This window comes from Carettochelys insculpta, chromosome 6 (genome assembly GCF_033958435.1).
Source record: "Carettochelys insculpta isolate YL-2023 chromosome 6, ASM3395843v1, whole genome shotgun sequence".
Classification (NCBI taxonomy): domain Eukaryota; kingdom Metazoa; phylum Chordata; order Testudines; family Carettochelyidae; genus Carettochelys; species Carettochelys insculpta.
Genome location: NC_134142.1, coordinates 60,058,027 through 60,083,412, shown reverse-complemented (window position 1 = coordinate 60,083,412; position 25,386 = coordinate 60,058,027). Strand labels below are relative to the sequence as shown.

The window sequence follows — 25,386 nt, the reverse complement described above, 5'->3', positions numbered from 1 at the left end:
CATGTCAGGCATGAAAGCGCCAGCCCTTGGATGCTTTCCTTTCTATCAGGACTGCAAAGAAGAGGTTCTAAAATTAGTACATAGGTCTCACCTCTCTGCTTTGAAGAGTGTCCCGGGATCTGAACTGTGTGTGTAGAGGTACTGCTCTGTTCCCCAGAGTGCAGCTTTGACTAATTCTGTAACTTGGGCCCAGAATCTCAATGGGATTTGAGCTCCAAAATGCATTTGAGGATCCCTATAGGCCCTGAACTCGCTGTTCTGTGTGATGTAACAATGTGCACAGAAGCTTAGCACTGGCTTCTCTTCCCAGTGCTGGTTTCACAAGAAGTCACCTTTCAGAGCTCTCCTGCAGCTCGTCGTCTGTGCTCACAGGGGTGCACCTCAGTTTCTTCGTTAGGGCAAATCCACCCCAGTTCCCATTCCCAGGGGAGATGCTGTGGGAGGCTTTGCTGTTAGAAAACGTCACATGAACACGAGCCTCACTGCTGTGCTGCCTTTATGTAACCCATCAACCTTTGTGTGCACTCTGTGTCCTTTCAGGGGGAAGAAATGCCAGGAAATTCCAACACAGGCCCTTTCCTTCTGAAGGGAGAGGTAAGTAGAGCCTGTGAATGGTCTTAACCTAAACTACTGGCTACTCCCTCTCGTTACACCATGCTGTGGTCTGGGGTCTCACATACACTGACCAGTGAGGGAGTCCTATGGAGGTGGCACTTGGACCTGGAATGTTTCAGTAATGGACATGGTGCCTATAAGGAGGCCTGGGAATATAAGATCCATATGTGCTTCAGGAGCAGGGGGATGGCACACCCCTGCAATCCTGGCTACTTGGGAGGCTAAGGCTAGTAGACTGCTTGGGCTCATGGGTTGAGTGGCTATGCCACTTGGGTGGCTGGTGTCACTGACAGGTTAGCCAGCAGGTGGCTGAAGGAATGGCTAGAACCCAGCCAATGGCATTTTGTGTGCTTGGTGCCCTCTTTGTGCAGGCTGATGGACCGATCGATTGAGCTGTTGTGCTTTAGGTTCCAGTTGCCTTGTGACTGCCTCCTTTGGCCGTGTTCCTTACCTCTCTCACAGCCACCATCTCCATGGACGTGGCCAGGGCTGGTGCAGTCACAGGAAAAAATAGTGGAGGGGTTCAGCATTTACTGCAGCCCTGCAAGCAGCTTTTTTCCCTCCTCTTCCACAGCTTCCTGGCCACCAGTAGCCCTGCCAATCAGCTCCTTCCCCTCCCTCCCTCCCAGCGCCTCCTGCCTATTGTGATCAGCTGTTCAGTGGTGTGTAGGAGACACTGGGGACAAAAGGAAGGAGCAGGGGCAGAAGGAGGCAGGAAGGGAGTGGAAGCGGGGCAGGGAGCTTGGGTGAAGGGGTGGCATGGAGGCAGGGCTGGGGTGGAGCAGGGAAAATCACAAGTCACTGCCCCTGTTGGGACTGATCCCAAATGGCTCCTGGGGGCAGTGTGGTAGCCAAGTAAAAATGAACTGGAAGAAAGCTAATGGTTTCTCTTTCATTGGGGACCACCTCCATAGGCACAGCAGCAGAGGAGCATGCTGGGAAGCAGTACTGTAGGGGCGAGGAACCTGGGAGCTTATCGGTTCTGGTTCAGTGGCAGTAGTGATCACAGAGTGCGTCTGGAGGGTTGCGGCAGCCAGGAAGAGATGAAGGGTGGGTGTGCAGCCAGGGGCTGTACTGGGAATGGGGAGCAGGGTGCCAGCTAGCAAGAGGCAGTGGGCATTGAAGCTAGGGAGCATGTGGGAAGTGGTGCAGTGGGAATGGCAACTGGAGAGCACATTGGGATGGAGTGGAGCTGGCCGCTAGAAGAGGTGCTGGAGTCGGGGTCAGGGTGCATTGGAAGCAGAGCAGGGGGATTAGGGCTTGGGGGAATTTTGGCCTCCCCTCCAACACAGTCCCCTTCTGTAGGAAATACATTCGCAAGCTCTAGTGATAAAAGGAGCCTGGCCCCCATCTGCATGAGAACAGCATATGAAACCACCAGCCAGGCCTTACTGCTCTGCCCTTCTGCTGTCCCTTCGCCCAGTGCCAGGAGGCAGAGCTGTTAGAGGAGACGAGCTGTGCCAGTGTCAGTGTGCAGAGCTGGATACTACTTCGCGTCCTGTCTTTCAGGTGGAGGACAAACCACTACGAGCACGAATGAGCCTGCTTCCAGAGCAGTACCAGTTGTGAGAAGTAAAGCCAGAGGAAAGGACAGACTGACAGGCAGAGCCAGAAGGTAGGAGGACGGTGGGCAAGACATTATGGAAACCATTTTGTAACCGCTGCTCGAGGGCTTGTTGTGCAGAGCTGGGGGCTTCCAATTGATTCCTTCATTCATTTGGAATGACCAACCCTGTACAATACCTGGGGAGTGCTCCAGGCTAGGAATTATATCATTAGTCTTGCATCTCCATTTCCGCACATCCAGTCAGAGACTCAGGCTCCCTAGAGGAGATTGTGTCCTCCTCATATACCAGCTGCAGAACCTTCATAAATATATTATATGAATACATGTAGATTATCTATATTATATAATATAATAATATACAAATATATTAGAAGCAAGAGGAAGACCAAGGACAGGGTAGGTCCACTGCTCAGTGAGGAGGGAGAAACAATATCAGGAAACAGCAGAGGTGCTTAATGACTTCCTTGTTTTGGTGTTCACCATGAAGTCTGACGCAGAAATGCCTAACACAGTGGATGCTAATGGGAAGGGGGGAGAGTTAGAGAATAAAATAAAAAAAGAACAAGTTAAAATTATTCGGAAAAATTAGACGTCTGCGAGTCACCAGGGCCTGATGATATGCACCCTAGAATACTCAAAGTGCTGATAGAGGAAAACTATCATCTTTGAAAAGTCCCAGAAGGCAGAAGAGATTCCAGAAGACTGGAATAAAAGTAAAGTAAAGTAAAGTAAAGTAAAGACTGGAATAAAAGTAGCAGCACTAACTTCGAAATAGCGCCCGTCGCGGCTACACGCGTCAGGCGCTATTTCGAAGTTAACTTCGACGTTAGGCGGCGAGACGTCGAAGTCGCTAACCTCATGAGGGGATCGGAATAGCGCCCTACTTCGACGTTCAACGTCGAAGTAGGGACCATGTAGACGATCCGCGTCCCGCAACGTCGAAATTGTGGGGTCCTCCACGGCAGCCATCAGCTGGGGGGTTGAGAGACGCTGTCTCTCCAGCCCGTGTGGAGCTCTATGGTCACCGTGTGCAGCAGCCCTTAGCCCAGGGCTTCTGGCTGCTGCTGCTGCAGCGGGGGATTCATGCTGCATGCACAGGGTCTGCAACTCGTTGTCGGCTCTGTGTATCTTGTGCTGTTTAGTGCAAGTGTGTCTGGGAGGGGCCCTTTAAGGGAGCGGCTGGCTGTTGAGTCCGCCCTGTGACCCTGTCTGCAGCTGTGCCTGGCACCCTTATTTCGATGTGTGCTACTTTGGCATGTAGACGTTCCCTCGCTGCACCTATTTCGATGTGGTGCTGCACAACGTCGATGCTGAACATCGACGTTGGCAGCCCTGGAGGACGTGTAGACGTTATTCATCGAAATAGCCTATTTCGATGTCGCCACATTGAAATACGCTACTTCGATGTAGGCTTCACGTGTAGACGTAGCCTTTAAGAGCAGGTTAGACAGACACCTATCAGGGACAGTCTAGACAGTGCTTGGTCCTGCCGTGAGGGCAGGGGACTGGAGTCGATGACCTGTCGAGGTTCCTTCCAGTTCTAGTGTTCTACGATTCTGTGATTCATTGAGTGGGCACAAAAACCCGACGGGTCAGATAAATGAGCCCTGGCAAACTGGGCAACACTGGCCAACTCCCAATCCCCAGCCTGCTGGATATGTCCTCCCCTGTTGTTAGGCTTTGCTAGCCCAAGAAGCATGCCTCCTGAGATTGTTTCCAAGGGAAGGGAGTCCATAATCATTTGAATGTCTGATGCTTTCTAGAGACCATTCCTCCAGTTCCCAAAGCACAGGCACATGTGTGTTTATGAAAAAATATTGAGAGGGATTCTCCCCTCAGCTCAGCCCCACTCCTTCTATGCTACTGGGGTTGTGTAAAAGCCCTGATCAAGCCAGAATTGAACTCTCCAGCACAGGCACAGTGGTCTTGTCCATAAGGAGACTTAGTGCACAGCCAGCCAAGGTGTAAACCTGCAGTGCATTAGCCTGCCTTATGTGAAGTCATCTGATGATCCTGATACTAGAAGCTCCACCGTGCTACTTCTCCCTGCATTAGAAGTTCCACTGTGCACTTGTCTGAAACCCATTAGTAAAACAAGCCAGGGTGTTCTCAGGGCTGGGAACCCAGCCGTGTGACGGGCACGTGAGGAAGTTGGCCATACTGCGTAGCACTGCGGAGATTTCAGGTACTGCTACTACTCATAAGCATTTCACTGGGCGCTGCCCCCAGCCCCAGAAATTCTCAAAATGAGAAAGGGCTTGAAGGTGCTTAAAACTATCTTAGCCTCTACTCTGCTTGGTTTGCAAGTTTGTCCTTAGCCTCTTAGAGGTGCAACACAAAATTGTACCCATCAAGAAGGTATTGCCTGTAACTGCAGAGTTAAGATCACATTGAGATAAGCAGAACTAAAATCCCTTGGCCTTATTCTCCCATCACAACTATTTTACACTGGTCTAATTCCATTGACTTCAGTGAAAAATCTATGGATTACAGTGATGTAAGGGAGAGGAGAATCCAGCCATTTGCTTCTGTTTTATACTTTAATGATCTAGGTTGTCTTCCCTGTTTGTCGTGCTTCAAGACAAACTCCAGCCTTCCAGTGCTACACTACCTAACCTCTTAATAACAATTCCGATCTGAAAATGACAAACATATTGTGGTCCAGCCAACAAAAGAAGGCAAAGTTGATCATACATGCAAAAGTCAACACACAAAGGCCACAAACTACATTCTGCTATAAGTTTAGCGTGTGTTTTTAAAATAATTGGGTCAGTTACACAACAAACTCTCAGCTACACTGACGCAGAAACAGATACGTTTTCTATGTACATCTGCAATATGTTACAGAACACTGGTAAACTGGTACCTTGCTGTGGAGTATTAATTTCTGAGTGTGTGCAGTGAAGGTCATAGCACTGCCTAACTGAAACGGCACGTGTAAGATAGGTTATCATGTGAGGTATGGTGGCAGGTCGGGATGGTGCAGGGCAGGCACTGCCTTGCCTATGGCTGGGGAAATGTACGAGTCCTGCTTTTTTAGTTTCTGCATTGTGAGGAAAGACATTTGAGCAACCTTAACTCTAAGTTAATTATGTCTTGTGTTGGAATATATTTATAACAGCGAGATGGGTCTTGTTATGTCTCCTCAAATCCAATCAGCTAATCACACCTTAACTTAATTACAAAACATTAATTGGATAAGAATAACAGCAGCAAAAATAATCAAGTTATCATAGTCTTTGTTTATAAGCTGCATTAAGTCTCGCTTCATATTGAGGTTCATTCTCCAGGCAGCCGCAGGAGCAGCTGTTTCCAGAAGAAAAACTGCTGTGTAATTCTGCCACAGGGACAGTTCTTGACCCCCAAAAGGAGAAGTAACTGCATAATGCCCCCTCTCCTACAAGTTCCTAATGCTCCAGCCCCTCCAGGCCAAACCAGATTCCCAGATATAAACTTGAAATTTGTGGTTTGGGGCACTCTGTAATATAGGCACAGAAATTACTTAACCCAATGAACTGCAGTCACCTTCTGGGTAGACTCCCCAACACCACAAGCAGAAAGCAAGGAGAATGCTCTATCCATCTGAAACGGTTGGGGAAATTTAGAGGTCAGCTGGAGTTTCATGGGTGTGAAAATGAAGGTGCTGTGGACTTAGAACCACAGACAGGCAGGGCCTTAGTTTGCCGCCTCGCCTGTAAGACAGCCATTTCACAGCACCATGTCATGTTGGGGCTAGGGTAACCCCAGCAGGACAGTCTAGAAATGCAGAGTTCAGGTCTCAGGCCTGGGCTGATTGATGCTGGGAGAGCATTTGTCTGGATTCCCTGTGGCTCCTGAATCTCAGGGATGTGCCAGCCTCTTCCCAGGTGGGAAGGGCTGGGATGGGTATTAAACTCCACTCACCACAAAGTCCCACCTCTGTTTCTTTCTCCTCACTCCCTCTCAGGATGGGAACAATAGCCAGGCCACAGTAAGAACTGCCCAGGGAGCCTAGGCTGCTGTGGAGAGCCCCAAACCTTCTACATACTCGGAGCAGCGGGTCATGGTCGGGGCTGTTCTTTGGCACCTTGTCCAAGGCAGGTGGTGAGTCTAGGACTCCCCACAGCAGCCCAGGCACCCTGAGACATTTGTACCATGGCTCAGCTCCAACTTCAAGTCTGGCCAGGGGGTGGGGTCTCAGGGGAAGAGGAGGGGCAGGAGCAGGGCTGTGGAGGGGCACCGCTCATGCATGCATCCTGCTTTGGCCTTTTGAAAGGTGGTCATCCTACCTGAGTTTTTGGTTCAGTCCTGAATTGGAGGCAAGACTACTGCTTCCACAATCGCTATCACTGGGCCCTCCGGCATTTCAGCAGTTAAGTTAGAACTGCTGCTCAGAACTGCATGCCAAGCTGAACAACTCAGGTCCAAGACTTGTTTTATAATGAACCATGAGCTATTCCTTGAAACAAAACACACTAACAATCCCTAGCTCTGGAGATGCTGTAGCTTACTAAGGGAGAGGCACATAAAATCCCCCAAGGGTGGCTATTCTAGGAAACTGAGCCAAGCAAACACATTGTGTTTTCCATGGCTAAGCTGCCCTGGGAATGAGAGCTGAACCATTATAAAGATGATTTTCCTTCCGTCTCCTTTTCTCCTGCCTTACCTTCTGAGCTTGCTAGTTTTCATGACTTTGGGGGGGGGGTTTGCGGGAGGTAGTTCAAGGTTGCTGAGCCTCCAATAGCTGTGAATTCTCCTTCACCCTGGGCCTCCCCCACATTCTCTAGAAAGTTGTCTGCCACAGCAGCTGGGAGGGGAGGGGGCCTGGGGTGCTACTACCTCAAAGCAGCATATGAAAGACCTTTAATAACTGCCCTGGAACTCATGTTTTGGGTGCTGGGCTGGGGAACAATTGCAGGGCCACTTTGGCTTTGGATGACAGTCAAATTTCTCACGAATAAAATGCTGTTTGGTGACTGACAGCTGTATTGCTGCTGCTCATAACGCCCTGGAGATACAGAGGGGTAGAATGGCTTTCCAAGCAGCTTCATACACAGGGTGGGGTGGTTTATTTTGGTCAAAGCTAGATTTCACATCCTTGGCTATACACTGCTTTTCCCATGCAGAAAAGGCTAGGACATGCCTCTGGGCAGTTCTGGGAAAGGCAAATGCAGCCAAGATGATAGGAGCCATGAAGTAAATCCATCAGCACGTGGTCTACATGCCAAGAGTTGGCTGTGATGATGCACGCTCCCTCTGCTCTCTCCCTGCCCCTCATCAGTGGGATATAAAGAGCTGGTTTAGAACGAATGACGGCATTAGAAAAACCTAACAACATTAAGCCTCAACCCTTCCAAATATTTAATCTTTAATGAAGGCTAATTCTGGTTGATTCCTAGGCAGTGAGCTAATTATTGATGTATTCTTGGCCTATAGCTACTTTTAGATATATTAGGCTTTGTATAATCAGTTTTGTGTGTAATCATCATGAAAATGGTATGCACTAAAAACAGTCCAAGTTCTTGATCTGCTTATAAGAATTAGCAAGAAGAGTTTGGCTCCCTTCGAGGCAGGGCAGACTGACCACAGCATGTTACACAATGCTTTGTGCTGGCCGGTACTTAGCAACTGCCATACTGCAGTAGGCACAGGTGGGGTAATCTGCTGCCTGCCCGCCTAGAGCTGTCCTCTTCATCTTGGATAGTGGGAGGAGACTGGCTTTAGCCCTGAAATTTGAGCTTGAAATTCAAGGTGCTGGTTAGTAATCATAGAGCTTTAACTGGTTCCTGGACCATTTATTTTAGCAGTAGGGTCTTCTCTGCCATGCGCTCTGGAACACCAAGGCTGTGTATCACAATTTAAGGATGAAGTTCATGGAACCCAGGGTGTTCCCCATCTCTGGGCCTTATTTCTGTATTCTCAGCGTGATGCATGTATGCAACAATCCTGAAACTGGCCAGATTTAGAGTGAGCTGATGGACATCTGTGGTCTGGCTTCTTGCTTTTGGAGAGAGAATTCTCCAAAAAAACCTTCTTTGTTCATTTGCCCCTAGCCATCTTTTTGGTCTCTAGACCTCAGCTAACCAGTTTATGCAGCACAGTTTTTAGAGGCCTCTGCTGGAGGGTTCAAAGCATGTGATTTAATGAGTAGTTTTGACTTGTCTTTCACCTTTATTTTTTGTAGTATAGTACAAGCTGGGAGCCCTACTCGTAGGTCAAGACATCATTGTGGTAGGTACCATCCAGAGAACACAGTGGCAGTCCCTCTCCTGAAAAGCTTCATAGCCTTTATCGGCTTGTTATTCCTCAGAAGTTGGAGAACAAATACTTTCTTCAGAACATTTCTCTGAGGCAGGTGTGGGGGCATGCTGTCATGCTAACACTCCTCAAGAGGAACTGAGGCTCCCATAAGTATCCCTGAATGAGATACTGCTATACTTAAGGAATTTGGATCCTACATGATATCATGATACTATCCCCACAACTACATCAATATTTTCCTTTTTCCTATTGTGACAGAACCCTTATTTGGCCCCTATCAGGCCCCTGGGGGTTTCTGCACTTCTTAGTGATTTCATATGTGCCCCAGAGACTCACAGCAGCCCCTTTGCTGCCTGGATACTTCCAAAAGCAAGGATCACTGCTCATTGAGCTATTCTCACCACAGGCAGGTGAAGCAGACCCCCTTACAGGGTTTGGGCTGCCCCTGTTTACCCAGGGGGGCAACCCTCCCAGGGAAGGGGGGGGGACTCTGGCCCAGGGTCCCTAAGACAGCAAGGCTGTTAGTGGGGTTCTTACCCCTGCCCTAACCTAGCAACCTCTCCCTGGGCCACTTCACCCTACCATGCTCTGCTCTAGCCTCTTCCTCCTTGTACATCTCTCCACAGCTTTCCCCTCCTGCTTGGAGAGGAAGCCTTTTATAGTGAGCCAGCAGGCTTACTCCAGCAGCAGATACCTGATTGGCCTCAGACTGCAGCTGGTCCTTAACAAGCCCCAGCTGCAAGCATAATTAGGGAGTAAGAAGGCACAGACCCAGTTCCCCATGTGCATGCCTTCTATTAGACTCTTGCAGCTTGTGGTCTGCCACACAATCTTTATTGTCTTCTCCCCAGTTCCACCCTACACATCTCTTCATTTTCATTTACTGCTCTAGTAACTCTGGACTCCACCTCTTGTTTCTCAGGTACAATATATAGAAATTGAGCTTGTTTTAAGCTAGAAAAAAAAAGGGGGACCATATAACACCTACAAGGAGTGCGTGGCATAGATACCAATTCCCTACCCTCCAGCTGGGAATGCTATAGACATGGGATCAAGGATTTGTCAAAACATCCCCACAGCCTCAGTGAGCTCCACTGGCTCTCTGTTCATTTCAGAAGCAATTCAGATTGTGCTCCTTGGTTTTAGCCTTTCGTCTTACCTCATGGACCTTGCTTAATTCCAGTCCCCTTTTCATTGTTCCCGCTGCTATCCGTTCACTTTATAGCAGCCTGTTCTCTGTCCATCCAAAGAGTCATGGCTCTTTTGGTCTCTTCTGCTTTGCCTCTCTGTAGGACCAGCCAGCTGTTCCTGCAGGTATCCATTTTATTTCCAAACACAGCAGGAAAATGTCATTTTTCCCATCACTATTCACTCCATTTTTCTTTTTTGCTGCTATTATTCAGTATTTACCACCAGCTGTCAGAGCCAAACTCTCCTCTCTAATAATATGCCCAATGCGTCTCACAAGAGTACAATTAAGAACAGAGTTAGCTCTTGCAAATTTTTTTATTCTGTGAAGTCTTGGGGACCCAACTTGTACAAAAAAATAAAATGACCATAATGCCTTATTTGCACAGAGTACTTACAAACAGTGCTGATTCTGCACAGATACCTCTCTGAGACAACTAAGTAAGGAGGTCTTATTAGGAAACTTATAAGGCAGAGAGGTTTGCAGGCCAAAGTTTCCAAGAGTTACCTCCAGTTTTTGGTGGCCATCTTTAGACCTTAAAGCCACACTTTCAGAGTTGCTGAGAACAATGTGGGTTCACCTCTGACAATCAGATCGTGAGAGTCCAAAAAGACAACCATCAAAAACCAGAGGCCACACTTCGAAAATCTGTCCTTTAACCTCACTACCTCAATTTTTACCATCTATAAAAAGGAGATAACCACTGTCTACATGAGAGCTCACTTCTAATAATGTGTGCATGGTGATTTATGTGGGGGCCATACAGTGAGCCAGTAGGAGAGCCAGCATTAGAAGCCAGTACTTAGCACTGACTAGATCATACGGGCTCTCGAGTGTTGTAAACTGAGTCATCCAATACAATCACGTATTTAAAGGATGGATGTAATTCTAATGAAAAATTGGATAGATGGATGTTTCCCACTCAGTTCCAGAAGTCTGATGTGAGGCCATCTAAGGTATCACACTTGGTGCTTTTACCTGAACTGCCATCTTTGTGTGTGACATTTAATCTCAGCAAAATCCAAGTTGGGATAATAACTCAATAACTGCCAAGAAGCCACCATGCATGGTTGCACCATAGTCACTTTGTGACCATTAATATTATGACAAGTAAGTGCTGTGCATAGCAAATGGAGTTTAATGCAGGAGAGAAAGGTAGTCAGTGAATGCTCACATCCAGCCAGAGGCATAGGTTGCATAACTAACACAAATCTTGTCATTGTTTTTACTGCTGCAGTCTCCCTAAGAGGGAAATGGAATTACCACATTAGGCTCAAACTTGTGCGACTGCTTACTTCTGGTTGTCATTTACATTAAGGCCATTTTATACTGCTCAATTGTGTAAGAGTACCTTAAAGTGGGTGTAAATATGATTGATTGCCACTTTAAGGTCCCCTTGGGCTGCCAGAGTACTGTAAAGTGGCTTTTGTTTCACTGAGGGTCAAAGTCCCTGAGCATCATTTGCTGACACAGTTGGCATGACTGCACACAGGTGTTATAGTTGTGCACATGCACTTCTGAGAATATGGGACTCTGCATAGCCTCAAAAATGCTTTAATTTTTTATATTTTGGCCCAGATTTATCAAGAGAGATGAAGCAACTAGAGGTGTGAATAACCCCAGCAGAGTTACACCAGTGCTACATCCCCTCTTTTTATCTAAAATGGGCATGGTGCAGGAGACCCTGCTTTTCTGTTAACTACTGAAACTATATTAGCAAATAATTTCAGTAATAGCTATTAATTTCTACAGTTATTGAAAGCCTGTATTGTACAAATAGCAAGCTGAGCTGCTATCAGAAAAACCTTGGAAAATAGAAGCAAAAGACCATGTGGTAGGTCTTCTCAGCCATCCCTGACAGATGCAATATAATTCTTTGGTATGTTCTCTCTGATATATATATATATATAGGGCTTCACTCAGTCTAGTCTGAAATGGTTCATTGAGGGAGTATGTATGTGTTATCTAGAAATACAGAAGTAGGGTTTTCACCACACACAAAATGGTACCCATTTTTGAATGCTAGACACCAACGTTGTTTACTTCCTCAGCATATCTTCTTATTTGTTGGCCTAGCCATGAGCGGTCTGGCCTTTCACCATCTCCTTTCACATACGCAGTAGCTGGGAGAGTTCTGAAACACATGGAGCCTATCAGTGTCAGCAGAAAAAAGCTGAAACAGTGGCAGACATCAGAAGAAACAACTGGCATATGCGATTAGTCTAACGACAGATGCATGTGGCTATGTCTACACTAAGACAAAACTTCGAAATGGCAAGGCAAATGGCCATTTTGAAGATTACAAATGAGGCGCTGAAATGCATATTCAGTGCCTCACTAGCATGCCACCGGCCACGGCTCTTTGAAATTGCTGCTTTCGCTCCCATGCAGCTCATTCAGACGGGTGTCCTTTTCCAAAGGACCCCATCATCTTTGAAATCCCCTTATTCCTATGCGCTCATTTATCAACTTGTACTAGCACCTCTTTTGACACACCAATCTGTGACAATGCCTCATCCTCATCACCTGAGAAGAGCAGTTCTGGAGCAGGTATCTCCCCTGACAGTCTTATATCATATCCCTTTATTCCTATGAGCACTCAATAAATCATTATTGCAACTGTGAAATACTGATTTGAGGGGTGTGGACCAGCCATTGTCTGAAGTCTTCAGCCCTGCTACTACTTTCTCTTCTAAATATGCTCAGCTTCCCCTGACTTGATCCCCAATACTTGTTTGGATGGAGTGGGAGTCAGAGTTGCAAACCCAGGGTACTGTTCCTCAGGCCAGCTGAACTCAGAAATGAGCTCATAGGAATAAGGAGATTTTGAAGTTGGCAGGGTCCTTTTGAAAAGGACCTGCCTGGACGAGCTGCGAGGGAACGAAACACAGCAATTTCAAAGAGCCGCAGCTGGCGGCATGGTAATGAGGCGCTGAATATGCATTTCAGCACCTTATTAGTAATTTTCAGAATGGCTATTTGCATGGCCATTTCGAAGTTTTGTCTTTGTGTAGACACAGCCTGTATGAAGAACTAGATTGTACGAGTTCAGTAGGTTAGAATGTTAAGATTAAGTGGTCACAGAGCTGTTCCTCCTCATTAGGTGAAGTGCTTTGTAAGGTGTCATCAATACACAGACAAGTACGGGCGAGCAAGTCTGGGGAAGCTGAGCATATTTAGAAAAGAAAGTAGTAGCAGGGCTGAAGACTTCAGACAATGGCTGGTCCACACCTTTCAAATCAGTATTTCACAGTTGCAATTTTGATTTACTGAGAGGCTTTTCCACAGGGATTGTACCATAGCCAGTCTGCAGCCTTGCCAGGTGACCAGGCACATTTTTACTCTCAGGGGGATGGCTTAGCAATCTATAGCAGAGCTCCGAGTTAGATGGCATGTCTGGAGCGGGGAGTAGGGCTGTTTGGACGGAGTGGGAGTCAGAGCTGCAAACCCAGGGACTGTTCCTCAGGCCAGCTGGACTCAGGTATTTTGTAGCTGTAAGGTTTGTGGGTTCTGGCAAGGCTCACCTCCATGTTGCCCTCTTGTGGCCCAAAAGGGCACTGCTCATTCTGTCATGTTGAAGAGCTGTCTGATCATGTATCACATGCTCTGCATGAGATCAGGGATTATCAGGACAACAGATTACCAGGTACCGTAGTCAGTCAAAGCCCAGCCCTACTCTTTCCTTGGAAGCATAGGTTGTGAGTCTGTTTTCTCCTGTGCTATGAATCTTAGAGGCAATCTATTCAACAGAAGGAAGTCAGCATCTCAATCCCAGGAAAGGGTCTGAAACACCTATTGTATTAACTCAGCAAAGGTAACCAGGAAGTACTGTGAAGTCATACTTTGTGGCATCTTGGTTATTCAATGAATCCACTGGATAACTGGCTAATGCTGTGTCCTGACACAGAGCTAAGTTGTTCAGCTTCCAGTCAGTGTGTCTAATTCCCTGGCTCAGGCATACATTGTACCACCCAGCAGTTCATCCCTTTGACCTTTAAATGACTGTGTAGGGATTCCTGTCTCTGTCTCAGGACGGGAAGGGTGCTTTGTCATTTGAAGAGCTGACAGGCCAAGTTCTGTGTTTTATTTTGACAGATGGGATCTGAAGGAAGATGAGGACATGCCCTTTCTAAAGGACGAGCCTGATAACCAGGTGAGTTTAAAAAAAATCTGCTCAATTTTTGCAGTTAATTCCAAATAACTTGCAGTCTCAGATCAATTGGGATGTATTGGTTAAAGCACAGAACTGAGAGACAGGAGACCTGGGATATTGCATCTGACTCAGTCACAGACCCCCCTTTTGACCTAGGACAAGTCCTTAATCTTCTCTATGGCTCAGTTTCCCACTCTGAAAATCAGGCCAATACTTATCTTGGGAACCGTATGTCTTCAGAGGAGAAGTACAATATAACTGAATATTCGTATTTAAATTAACTCAACTCAATCTCTCTCTTCTCATGCAAGGGATCCCCCAACGCTGACCCGCTGAAGAGCCCATTTCCAGCTGGCAGGGAGCTGGCAGAACAGAATTGTGTGGCACATCAGGAAGAGAACATGGACCAGCAAAGGCCCCAAGACCTTTTCTTCTCAACAAAAGGGGAGAGAGGTGGGAAAGTTCTGTCTACACATGACAATCAGAAGGAGAAGCAGCAGGCAGAGAAGTGCCTCAGCAAGGAAGTGGCAGTGTCCAGTGTGGGTGACTCAGAGCCAGAATCCAAGCTAAGTCAGGAAGGAGTTCTGGAAGTTAACACAGGGAAGCCTGGCACTGCCAATTTCTCCCAGCAGGACAGCTGCATGAACAGCAGCACTTCCCAAAGCCTCACTACAAGTACTGCTGGACCTGGGATTGGGGGCAGCACCTCAACTCCCCTGGGAAACGGCTTAGAGAAAAATGATCTGTCAGAAAGGGAGCCCATTGAGGACTCTTCAGAAAGCCTCCACAGACAGTTGGAAGAGGCAGTATGCGGTAGATGTAATGGAGCCAAAGGACTGTCACTTAGGAGAGAGGAAGAAGTGACCCACCACACTGATACCGAGCAGCAAAAGGTTCCAATGAAAGGAGATGAAGTAGCCACGTGCCTTGAACACAGAGGGGATCCTTCATCCCCTAGGAAAGAAATCTCAGACAAGACAGAGGTCTCTCAGCAGGATGAGGCAAAATCACAGAACAGGAAAGATGACCAGCTGGAGAAGTGCAGTTACAAGAACAGTGTTGATAGTCAGAACTCAAGGAGAATACACTGAATTGCAAGAGACTGAAGGTGAGTGCATGGTCCATAGCTCATGGAGAGATCTTAATAATCCCAGGTGCACTTGATTGATTGCAGACATGAGGCAGGTCCGTAGCTGAGCTTTCTTTAGGTTAGTAATTTACTAAATATTTGCCCAAATATGCTCATGAATTTTAAGTCTGAGCAAACAATAACTCCACCCAATTTGTCCCACCCCCATGGTTCCAAATTACACAAATCTACCGTGAAAATCTGTATTTCCACATCACAGTGACCTGCTACTGGAATGCGGTAAGAGAGAAACCTTAGAAGATTGCCCCATGGCTCCTTCCTGCTGGTGAGATGTAGGGAGGGCTCAACCATTGAAGAGGTTCGTACTTCCTATTGCATGAACTTTTACTTCTGACTGAGTGATCCCAGCTAGAATAATTAGTAGCCCATTGAGTGCCATTCCAACAACATCTTTCTTCATATTATAGGCTCCTCTTGTCTGCAATAGGTTGAGAATCAGGCTAGCAGGTGATCTGATTCTCTGCACAGTTTGTGAAGTGCAAATGAAAAGGATAATATATTTTTATGGCAACCCTAATATGCCTACAAACAAAGGATGATGAAGTTCCTCCTCTACAGATGTTTTAATCTAAACAGAATTTAGAAAAAAAATCCACTCTGGTTAAATTGCAGAGCTTGATATGTTATTCAAGCTAACTATGTAGCTTCTCAAATAAGTGGAAATCCAGCCCAACTGAAGATCACAGAAGTACAAACTATGGCAGGCAAAACACAAGATGGAAGTGAGTAAGCAGAACTTAGAGGTAGTTTGAGGAGCAAATGAGCTAAAGACATAAAGTGAAATAATCAAATTCTATCCATATATCAGAAGCAGGAAGTCTCTGAGAGATTTGGTTTGCCCCAGGACTACCAGCCAGTGAAGGGAGCAAATAGAGAAGATAAGGATATTGCATACAAGCAGAATGATTTTTTTTTGCACATGTTCAGCCCAGAGACTGTCAAGGGAGATACCTGCTCCAGAACTGCTCTTCTCAGGTAATGAGGATGAGGCATTGTCACAAATTGGTGTGTCAGAAAAGGTGCTAGTACAAATTGATAAATTAGGGCCTGAGCCTAAAGCCCCAATCCACACCTAACTTTCACCTGTCTGGAAAGTCACTGGAACAGTGTGATCCCCAAAGTCTGGGTTAAGCATGTAGGCGCCCTATACAGTGCCTGGGGAGAGAGATGCCTTACAAGGAGATCCCACAAAGCCAGCATACAAGGCAGGGGATTCCTTAGCTAGCCCACAGAAGATGGTGATGAGAGGGATGTGTGCTAAGCCCCATCACATTCTGCACCTAATGCCAAGCTTCAGGGAGGTGTGGATCTCTTCTTGTGATTCCTGAACTGGGGCTGCCTAAGTCAAATATAAGACTTAATTGATAGTCATGCTTCAAGGCCACACAAAAGCACTGGGGGTGGGAGGAAGAAGGGACTCACTGGGATGGGGGTGACACCCCCCTGCCCCACACTTCTAGGCAGTTGGTTCTGGGAATTGTACAGTCATTACAATTGAAACCTACTGAAGTTAGGCAACCACTGCGGGAAGTAATGCACAGATTTTGTGTCCACAAGTCAAGAAGAACATCAATAATTTGCAGAGGGCTGAGAAAAAGACCAAAAGAATGATCTAGGAATTGGAAACACGCCTAATAGTCATAGACACAAAGGGCTTAATAAAGAGAAGGTTAAGGGGTGAATCCGTTAGCTTATGCATACCTACACAGGGAACAAATATGTAAAAACAATCTCGCAGAAGTATAACAAGCTGCAGTGGCCGGAAGTTGATGCTAGACAAATTCCATTTGAAAATCAGAGCCATTCTTTTTAAACAGTGAGGGTAATTAACCTTTGCACAGTTTACCAAGGGTCAGGGTGGATTTTTCCATCACAAGCAAGTTTTAAGTCAAGATTAGATTTAAAATAACGTGCTCTAGTTCAAAAGGAATCATTTAGCTCTGCTATCTGTGTTATATACGAGGTCAGACTTGGTCTCAAATTGGTGGCTACAGGTGTAATCCAGAGGCACTGGGAAAGGGAGAGTGAAGTTGGTTCTACAGCATTAGCTGAGAGCAAGCTGGCTTTTAGAACATGTGGTAGAGGCACATGGCTTTAGCCTCTGAGCACCCAGGTTTAGTTGCATCTGCCAATGACCAAGGTCTGTCAGCTTTACAAGTGGGGACTCAGCCAAGATGAACTGCTGGGAGGTCTCTGAAGCTTGGGATGTGCTTCCTCAGCTGAGAGAAGTATGTAATTGAGAAGCACTTGAGACCACTGACAAGGGAGAGTGAAGTCTCTGTTCCACAGCTTTAGCTGAGAGCCAGCTGGCCTTTAGCTCATGCAGTAGCCCCTTAGAATCCAGTTTCAACCCACCTGTTGATGACCAGGGTCCCATCAGCTTTACACAATCGTTACAAGGAGACTTAGCAACCATGAGATGTGCATGAGATGAGCAGGACAAACCAGTATGTATGGCTTCTGTAAAATAAAACTGTGCCTCCCCAGTTTGCTAGAATTCTCCAAGCATGATCACAAAATAGCAGCTAAAGGAGAACAGCTGACTTAGTTTAATTAACATAAATCGTCATGGAGTGAGAAGTAGTATATCCATGGCTTAGATACTGGCAAAGAGGAATCAGAGAGTGGGAAATAAATTTTCTTCAAGGCACTTGGTGGGTAGTAGATTCGTTTAAACATGTCCTTGATGCAGGCTCCCTTCAGCAAAGTACTTAAACACGTTTAAGGTTAAGCACCTCCTTATGTCCCACTGAAGTCAATGGGAAGTCAGTGGGACTTAAGTGTTTAATCACATACTTACACGCTTTGCTTACTGGAACAATATACATAATATGTTAAGGATTTGGACACAGGTAAATATTTGCACGTGACAGAAAGTTATTGAAACTGTGCAAGGCTTAGGAAGACTAAGTAATTCCAGAGGGGCCTATCAAAGACAGAAGACTGGGAAGCACAATGTCAGGAGACACTCGTGTTGACAGAGTCGAAGTACTGCACATTTGAAGCAACAATTTGAAATACTGTTATGCATTTGTAGGTTCCAAACTGACTGTCACCACCCAGGAAAAGCCCCCTGTGTCATTTCATGTAGCTCTATAAAAATCCTTGGTGCAGTCAGAAAAGCAAGCAAAACACTTGGGTAATAAAGAAGATGATAAAAAAATAACACTGAAAACAACACATTGCCATTATACAAATCAGAGATCTGTTTTTGATCAAGAATACTAAACTGGCTTCCTCTGAATCAGAGCCATCTGATACAAATAGAAGCAATCTGCCATTGAACTGACTCCATAAATCTAAGTAATTGCCACATTGGAATGAGCTTTGATACACATGGAAGAGAGATCAGGTGTCAAATTGCAATATGTCTCTTTCTCTCATCCAGGCTTTCCTTTTACAATTGGGATTTGAACATCAGAGAGCCTCTCCCCCCACTGAGGTTGGCTGAGCATGGCTGAGCATAACAAGGTTTTGGAAAGCCAATGTGTTTCATGGCTTATTGTTGGGGTTTCACAGTTCTCTCCTCCCAAAGGCTGATTTCACCAAGGACAGCTCACGTAGCCTGTAGTGACTGACTCACATATAAGCAGGACATGGTGCATTTCCTTAGGATCCAGACAATTTCTCTGCCTGAGAAATCAATCACACCTTAGTTGGATCAGTTTATTTGACTTGCAGGAGTTTAATCTTTTGTCTTTTCTCCTTTTTTAACAATATTTTAACCAAGACCCCATTAATGCTTTAGATGCCTTTGTGCTTTTAACTGCTGAATGATGCAGAACAAGTAGAGCATGTGACTTCCTTCATGCCTGACTTCTCACCAGACAGATCACAACAGTTCTGCAGACATCCAGCATGAGGGTTTTAAATGGGCTTTTCCGTACACTGTGGAGGAGGAAGTAATACGTGAGAAAACTGTGCTTTTCAGTAGGCAGGAAGTATGGGTCTGGTTTTCCTGATGGGGAATTAAACATTTTGCTTGGTGACTGACAGGTCTAGTCCCATCTCCTCAACTGCACAGTAGAAGGAACACCCAGTACTAGGAACAAAGAGCCTGGATAGTAGAGGGAATAAGGGGACTATCAAAAGGCAAGAGGTGAAATCCTGGCTCCAGTGAATTCAATTGCAAACCTACTTCAGGGAGGCCAGAATGTCACCCCACACAGGTAAAAGGAGTAAAGGGACCTTTTCACACTGTGCAGAATTGTCTCACATTCTCCATGGCAAGAGGCCTCTAGGCCCTGAACGCTGTCAGAGACACCATGCCTGATTTCAGGGGGCACGTGTCTGAGCCAGTATGGCAATTCCTGTGTTCCTTAACATAAAGAACATCAGGATGGCCATCTAGCCCAGTGTCCTGTCTTCCAACAGTGGCCAATACCAGGTGCCCCAGAGGGAGTGAACAGAACACATGTCAAGTGATCTATCCTGTCTCCCATTCCCAGCTTTCAGCAAAGTCTTCTGACTTTAGCACAGGTTGTTTTTATCTTTTAAATTAAAATAGCATTTAACTAATGAAATGATTTTGCCCGCTTGGAATTGACAATTGCTTTACTGTAATTATTTAGTTGACTTAAGAGACCTGTGATAATGACACCTGACTACTCACACATCCAAAATGAGACCCTGCCCATCTCATTCTTGCTTTGCCCCTGTATCCATGAATGTAGGTTCCCTGGCATGACAGATTTCCCATGTACAGGCAGTGTAATATTTTGCCATGGTTTACTGATGGTGGACAGAGAGAGAGAGATCCCGCCTTTAACTCCGTTATCCAACTCTAAAGCATCAGTAATATCTGTTGCACAGAGAGAGATGTAATGCGCTGGACGCTAAATTTCTAATAGCTAACTCAGCAGAATTGCTTCTCTGCGTATCATGGTACAGTCAGCAGTCACTCCATTTCTTACATCAACACAGTGTGAAGTGTAACGACAGTCATGGCATCCCTAGAACAAATCATAGGGTGATTGCAGTAGTTTCCCTGTCCCCCACCCAGTCTCAGGGTTTCAGTGGTCTGCACACAAATTATTTTCCAGACCATGTTTCACAGAGCTCTGCAAAATTCAATTTTATTTCCTCAGGAGCTTGAGCAAAGCTGGTTGTTTCACACAACATACTCCAGGCTTTTTCTTACTAACAGTTTGCATAACGGGCTTATTTTTGTCTTGAGAAAAATAGGACCTTTTGCATGTTTTCAGTGGAAAGCCTATTGCAGTGAACAAACTGATCAGGTTTTGCTCAAAAGCTGGCCCTGTTTTGCCTGAAAATGGACCCATTATTTGTTGGAAAACAGCCCTGCTTTTACTCAAACAATCATACTCACCGTCCAAATTTCAGGAAGGAATGGGCCCCTTTCCAGTTTGCAACCAAAAGCAAAAATGCTTCAGGATTTTTGCATTTTATGTCACATGGATGAGCAATGCCAAACTTTATCACCATTGGTACTCAGCTATAAAATCTTCAGCTTCTGTTACTTCCCTCCCTTCTAGGGACTACATATCATTGGTACCTTGGTCGGTGCTGTTTAAAATGCTATTGAACAGAGATGCTGAGATAACGTGGGGGCTGCCTTTATATAGAAACACGGGCCAGGATTTTCAAGACTAACTAGAGATTCTGGATGCTTACTTGGAGACATCTTTACAGGGGACTGATTTGCTGAGCCACCCTCTGGAAAAAAAAATCAGGCCTCTTTAAGGCAGTCTTCAATGGGGCATCAAAACTCAATAGCTGATTTTGAAAATTTAGGCCAAAGTATCAGCCCTATTTATGGAGAGCTCGGCCGGGCAATGTTGGTATCCTGCCAAGAGTATTGACTAGTTCAGTAATGGTAACTCCTCCCTCCAAGTCGCTCTAAACTCCTTTCTCTGCAAAAATCCCCACATCCCCTAGAACGAAACGCACCAGGTTTGGATTACTAGTGATTTGCCTCTCTCACTATGAGTCTGCTAGAAGATGCAGCATTACCTCTCAGACATGGGTTTCTGCATGAGCCAGGATCAGAGAACAGTTCAAGCAACCGAACAAGTGACAATCACCCCAGCATTTACATCTGAGTGGCATTTCCCCTTAGTTTATTACAGAAGAATAAAGGCCCAGAGCACCTTTCTCAGCCACTGCTGTGTCATGGCCATGCATGGTGCTGTACTCAGCTGCTTAGTTTCTCCCACACCACCAGTCCTTTGTGGGAGATTGCAGCTGCCGCTTCTTAGGATTCCAGCCAGGCTGTTTATGGCCTCACCTTTTCCATGACAATGGCTACGTCTACACGTGCAACCAACATCGAAATAGTCTATTTCGATGAATAACATCTACACGTCCTCCAGGGCCGGCAACGTCGATGTTCAACTTCGACGTTGCTCAGCCCAACATCGAAATAGGCGCTGCGAGGGAACGTCTACACGTCAAAGTAGCACACATCGAAACAGGGATGCCAGGCACAGCTGCAGACAGGGTCACAGGGCGGACTCAACAGCAAGCCGCTCCCTTAAAGGGCCCCTCCCAGACACAGTTGCACTAAACAACACAAGATACACAGAGCTGACAACTGGTTGCAGACCCTGTGCCTGCAGCATAGATCCCAGCTGCCGCAGAAGCAGCCAGAAGCCCTAGGCTAAGGGCTGCTGCCCACGGTGACCATAGAGCCCCGCAGGGGCTGGAGAGAGAGCATCTCTCAACCCCCCAGCTGATGGCTGCCATGGAGGACCCAGCAATTTCGACGTTGCGGGACGCGGATCGTCTACACGGTCCCTACTTCGACGTTGAACATCGAAGTAGGGCACTATTCCTATCTCCTCATGAGGTTAGCGACTTCGACGTCTCGCCGCCTAACGTCGAAGTTAACTTCGAAATAGCGCCCGACGCGTGTAGACGCGACGGGCGCTATTTTGAAGTTGGTGCCGCTACTTCGAAGTAGCGTGCACGTGTAGACGCAGCTAATATGTTCAGTAGACCAGGATTTCTACTGCCCTGGCAGAAAGGCAGCAGCCTCCCCACCCCACCCCTCTGGGTTCCAGACAAGGGACCCTGCATTATGCTGCTCAAACTGGTTTCTTCTAATCTCTTGCTGCTTCCCTGCACCTAATCTCCTTCGCTCCTTTCGTAGACTCACTTTTGATCAGTCTGTCTCAAGTAGGCCTGAGGGGCGTCTACCAGTCTGCTATTGAAACATTCTGTTCATGGCAGTCTTTGTCTCAGCTACCTCTCTGCTCTCATCTGCAGTGTTTTTATGCCTGGATTGTTACTGAGCCAGCAATCAGCAGCAGCTGAGGAGCTTAGCTACCACTGAGTGGCAGTGGTCTGATGGGTCTGTGTTCCCCTTGACATGCAGGTACTTCTCCAGTACGTAGAGCCGTGTTTCCCGATTTTATTTGGCCACAGAACCCTTTTAAACTCAAAAGAATTTTGTGGAACCCCTTTCTCAGGCTTTGCTCCCTTCAGACTCACATCTGCCCCTTACCCACCTTAGCCCCCAAATCCACCCCCCCATCCCCATGCTTTACTTCCATCCCCAGGCTTAACCTCTCTCTGCCCCAAGTCCACCCACTGCCACTCTTGTCCCCAGGATTAACCTGCCTCAGCCCCACACCAGGTCCTGGACTAACCCATCCATGGTGCTGTGTGGGGAACCTGTGCAGGGCAGTCATGTGCCCTCAGCGGAAGGAAGGCTCGCAGAGGTGTTCCACTGGTGGGGGTGAGCTGAACCCTGCCCACTGGAGGGGTGTGGCTGCTCGGGTAGCAGAGTGAGTAAGGGGCTCCTCGCGACTCCCTGCCCTACCACCACTGAAACAAGGGGAACTAAATTCAGTTGGTTCAATGGCTGGATCCCTCCCACTGCCCTGCCAGCCATTAAACGAAACAAATTTAGTTCTACTCTCTCAGCAGCAGCACGGCAGGGAGCTGCAGAGGAGCCAGCTATTGTAATGGAGTTTTCTTGTGGAACCCTTATTTGCACTTCGCAGAGCCCTGGGGCTCTGCAGATCACCATTTGGAAGCACTGGCATACAGCAGGGGTGAGCAAACGTTTTTTTGTTGTGCCCTCCTTTTCGGCCCTGCAATCAGCTGGGGGCCCCCAACCTGGGGGAGGACCACAGGAAAGGATGAGGCGGGGGGGCACTCAGGAAGGGGGGTGCTGCCGCGTGGGCAACCGCCAGCCCTGCATGTACACAGCAGTCACTCCTGCTGCAGCCTCCACCACCTCCCCCCCCATGCGGACACCGTGAGGCCCCACCATTTGACTCAGGGCCTCTGAATATTCCGACTGGCCCTTGATGAGGCTAGTGGTGGAAGCTGCGGGCTGGGGGGGAATAAGAAGGCTGGGGAGGCAGTGGAAGTCATGGGGATTGGGGAGTCAATCAAGCTGCGCTGCCCCCTACAAAATGCCATGCCCTGTCTGGGGGGCACCCCCCCACTTTGCACACCGCCGGTGCAGACCATAAATCTTAATGGCACACCAGCCTTGATTATTTGCTTCCTCTCTCTTTTTAAGGAACTGGCAGCCTGCGGGGAGATATGGTCCTGCGGCGGCAGCAGCAGGGAGCTGCCACAGCCAGGGGAGAGATGTGCTCCTCCAGTCCCAGCACCAGGACTAGATTAAGAAAGGGACTTTAGGGGCTGCAGCCCAGGGCTCTTGGCCACAGCCCACAAAGCCCTTGTGTTCTGGGCCAGCTGTTCCTGGTGTGGAGGGGATGCAGCTTTGCACACTGTCCTTCCTGCCCCCATCCCTCCCTCCTCTGGCTGGAGATGTCACCACAAGTGCTGGAAAGTTCTGTCCCTGCATGGTGCCTAGCCTCTGCCACCAATCAGGGGCTGTCCCAGGTAAGCACCCCAACCCCCGGCCCCAGCCTAAGTCCCTAACTCCCCACCAGACCCCACACCCCTGAGCCCCCAACCCCATAATTCCCTCCCAGACCCAGCACTCCAACCCAGAACCCCAGCCCTGAGCCTGCTCCACCACCTTAGTTTCCTCCCACACCCCCAACTCCACCTCTGAGCATCCTCTCATCCAGGCTTGCCTCCCCAACCTCCCACGCTGGGCCCACTCCTGCACTCCAAACCCATTGGCCCCACTCTGAAGCCTCCTCCACAGAGCCTGCACCCACAACCAGAGCCCTCACCACCTCTAACCCTGAGCCCCAATCCGCATCTAACTTTGCAGAATTAATTTTGTTACATGCACCAATATGGAGGTGGTGTGTCACGTATCTCCATATTGGTGCACAAAACAAAATTCCTTCCACACATGGACACAGAAGTCAGAGGAACGCTGCTAAAGGGGCATGAGTCAGGGAGAATCCTACAATGTAAAGGAAGCAGAGGAGTGCAGTAATAAGGCGAGAAGGTAACCAGTGTACGAGGGAAGACAGCATGGGGTATGATCAGCATTAAAGAGGACAAATGGTGTAGGGCGTAACCCCATAAACTAAACGACGGTTCTCTAAATTGCTATATTAGAGGCTCAAATTCTTTTTAGCACCAGTCTCTCACCCCTCTGATTGGGAACACTGCAGAAGGTATTGTGCTCACAAGTGGAAGAGGCAGGTCCTGTCTTGACCAAGTCAGAAAATGGCCAATGGTGTACTGTTTCTGTCAGAAAATGCTGATTATTCAAAGGCAAAGCATGTTGCAAATATATGGACAGAATTTCAGTTAGGTAAAAAATAATTGAACGGAGCTTTCCAATCAGGTCCAAGTGGAAGAGTTCATCGTTTTAGGAGTGGAGCATTTTGATTTTTCTCCTTTGAAAAGACTTCATGTAAATGTTTTTAATATAGCCAATATAAAATTTTTAAAAGTCAAAAATCAGAACATAATATTTTGATTGCATTGAAATGAATCATTCCAGTTTACCCCAAAGGAATTCTTCAGAATTTAATTTCACAGAAAGTTTTGAAATGATTTGTTTCTATTCCATTTTAAACTCTCAGAATTCCAAGCAAATAGAAAATCTTGTTCCCACCTACTTCTAGTCCTGCCAGCTTCAGTGATGCTGTCCAAGGAATGCGATTGATTGTCTCTGAAAGGAGCCCCAGCCAGTCCATTGAGCAAGATGGTGGCTGTGACGTGAAGCTTAGCCCAGAAGAGGTGTGCAGAGTTGGCATAATAAGATCACTGAATATCTAAAGCTGCAAGGAAGTTCCCTGAAAGATAAGCTTCTTTCTGAAAAACGCTGTGCCATTGAATGGATGTCCCATTCCACCAACCAGACCCTAGGCACTAACAGCGTTGTGACAGTAGAAACTCTGGATGGGACTTCCATCTGTCCCTTAACATGCCCTTTGTTGGAGTGGCATTAACTTTTAACAGCCACATACAAGCTCCCATAGTATTAGTTATCTGTACATCACCACAGAACACCAGCTCCATTCAGGCACTCACATTCAGACACAAAGCTAGGCACTGGGATTTCACAATGACCATTACTAATGTCTGTCACTGCTCCAGGTAGTACAAAAAAGTTCACCCAC

The 25,386-nt window shown here is 47.0% G+C and overlaps 1 protein-coding gene across 2 annotated transcripts in view; it reads left to right on the top strand.

The window, feature by feature from the left end:
• CCDC9B (coiled-coil domain containing 9B) overlaps window positions 1–25,386 on the top strand; it is a 93,060-nt gene that overhangs the window by 57,613 nt on the left and 10,061 nt on the right. For both annotated transcript variants that reach the window (XM_074996978.1, XM_074996977.1), the window contains 4 exons: window positions 541–594; window positions 2,125–2,230; window positions 13,707–13,764; window positions 14,076–14,872. In XM_074996978.1, the coding sequence (XP_074853079.1) occupies window positions 541–594; window positions 2,125–2,230; window positions 13,707–13,764; window positions 14,076–14,855 (998 nt within the window). In that variant the 3' untranslated portion in view covers window positions 14,856–14,872. The remainder of the gene's footprint in view (window positions 1–540; window positions 595–2,124; window positions 2,231–13,706; window positions 13,765–14,075; window positions 14,873–25,386) is intronic.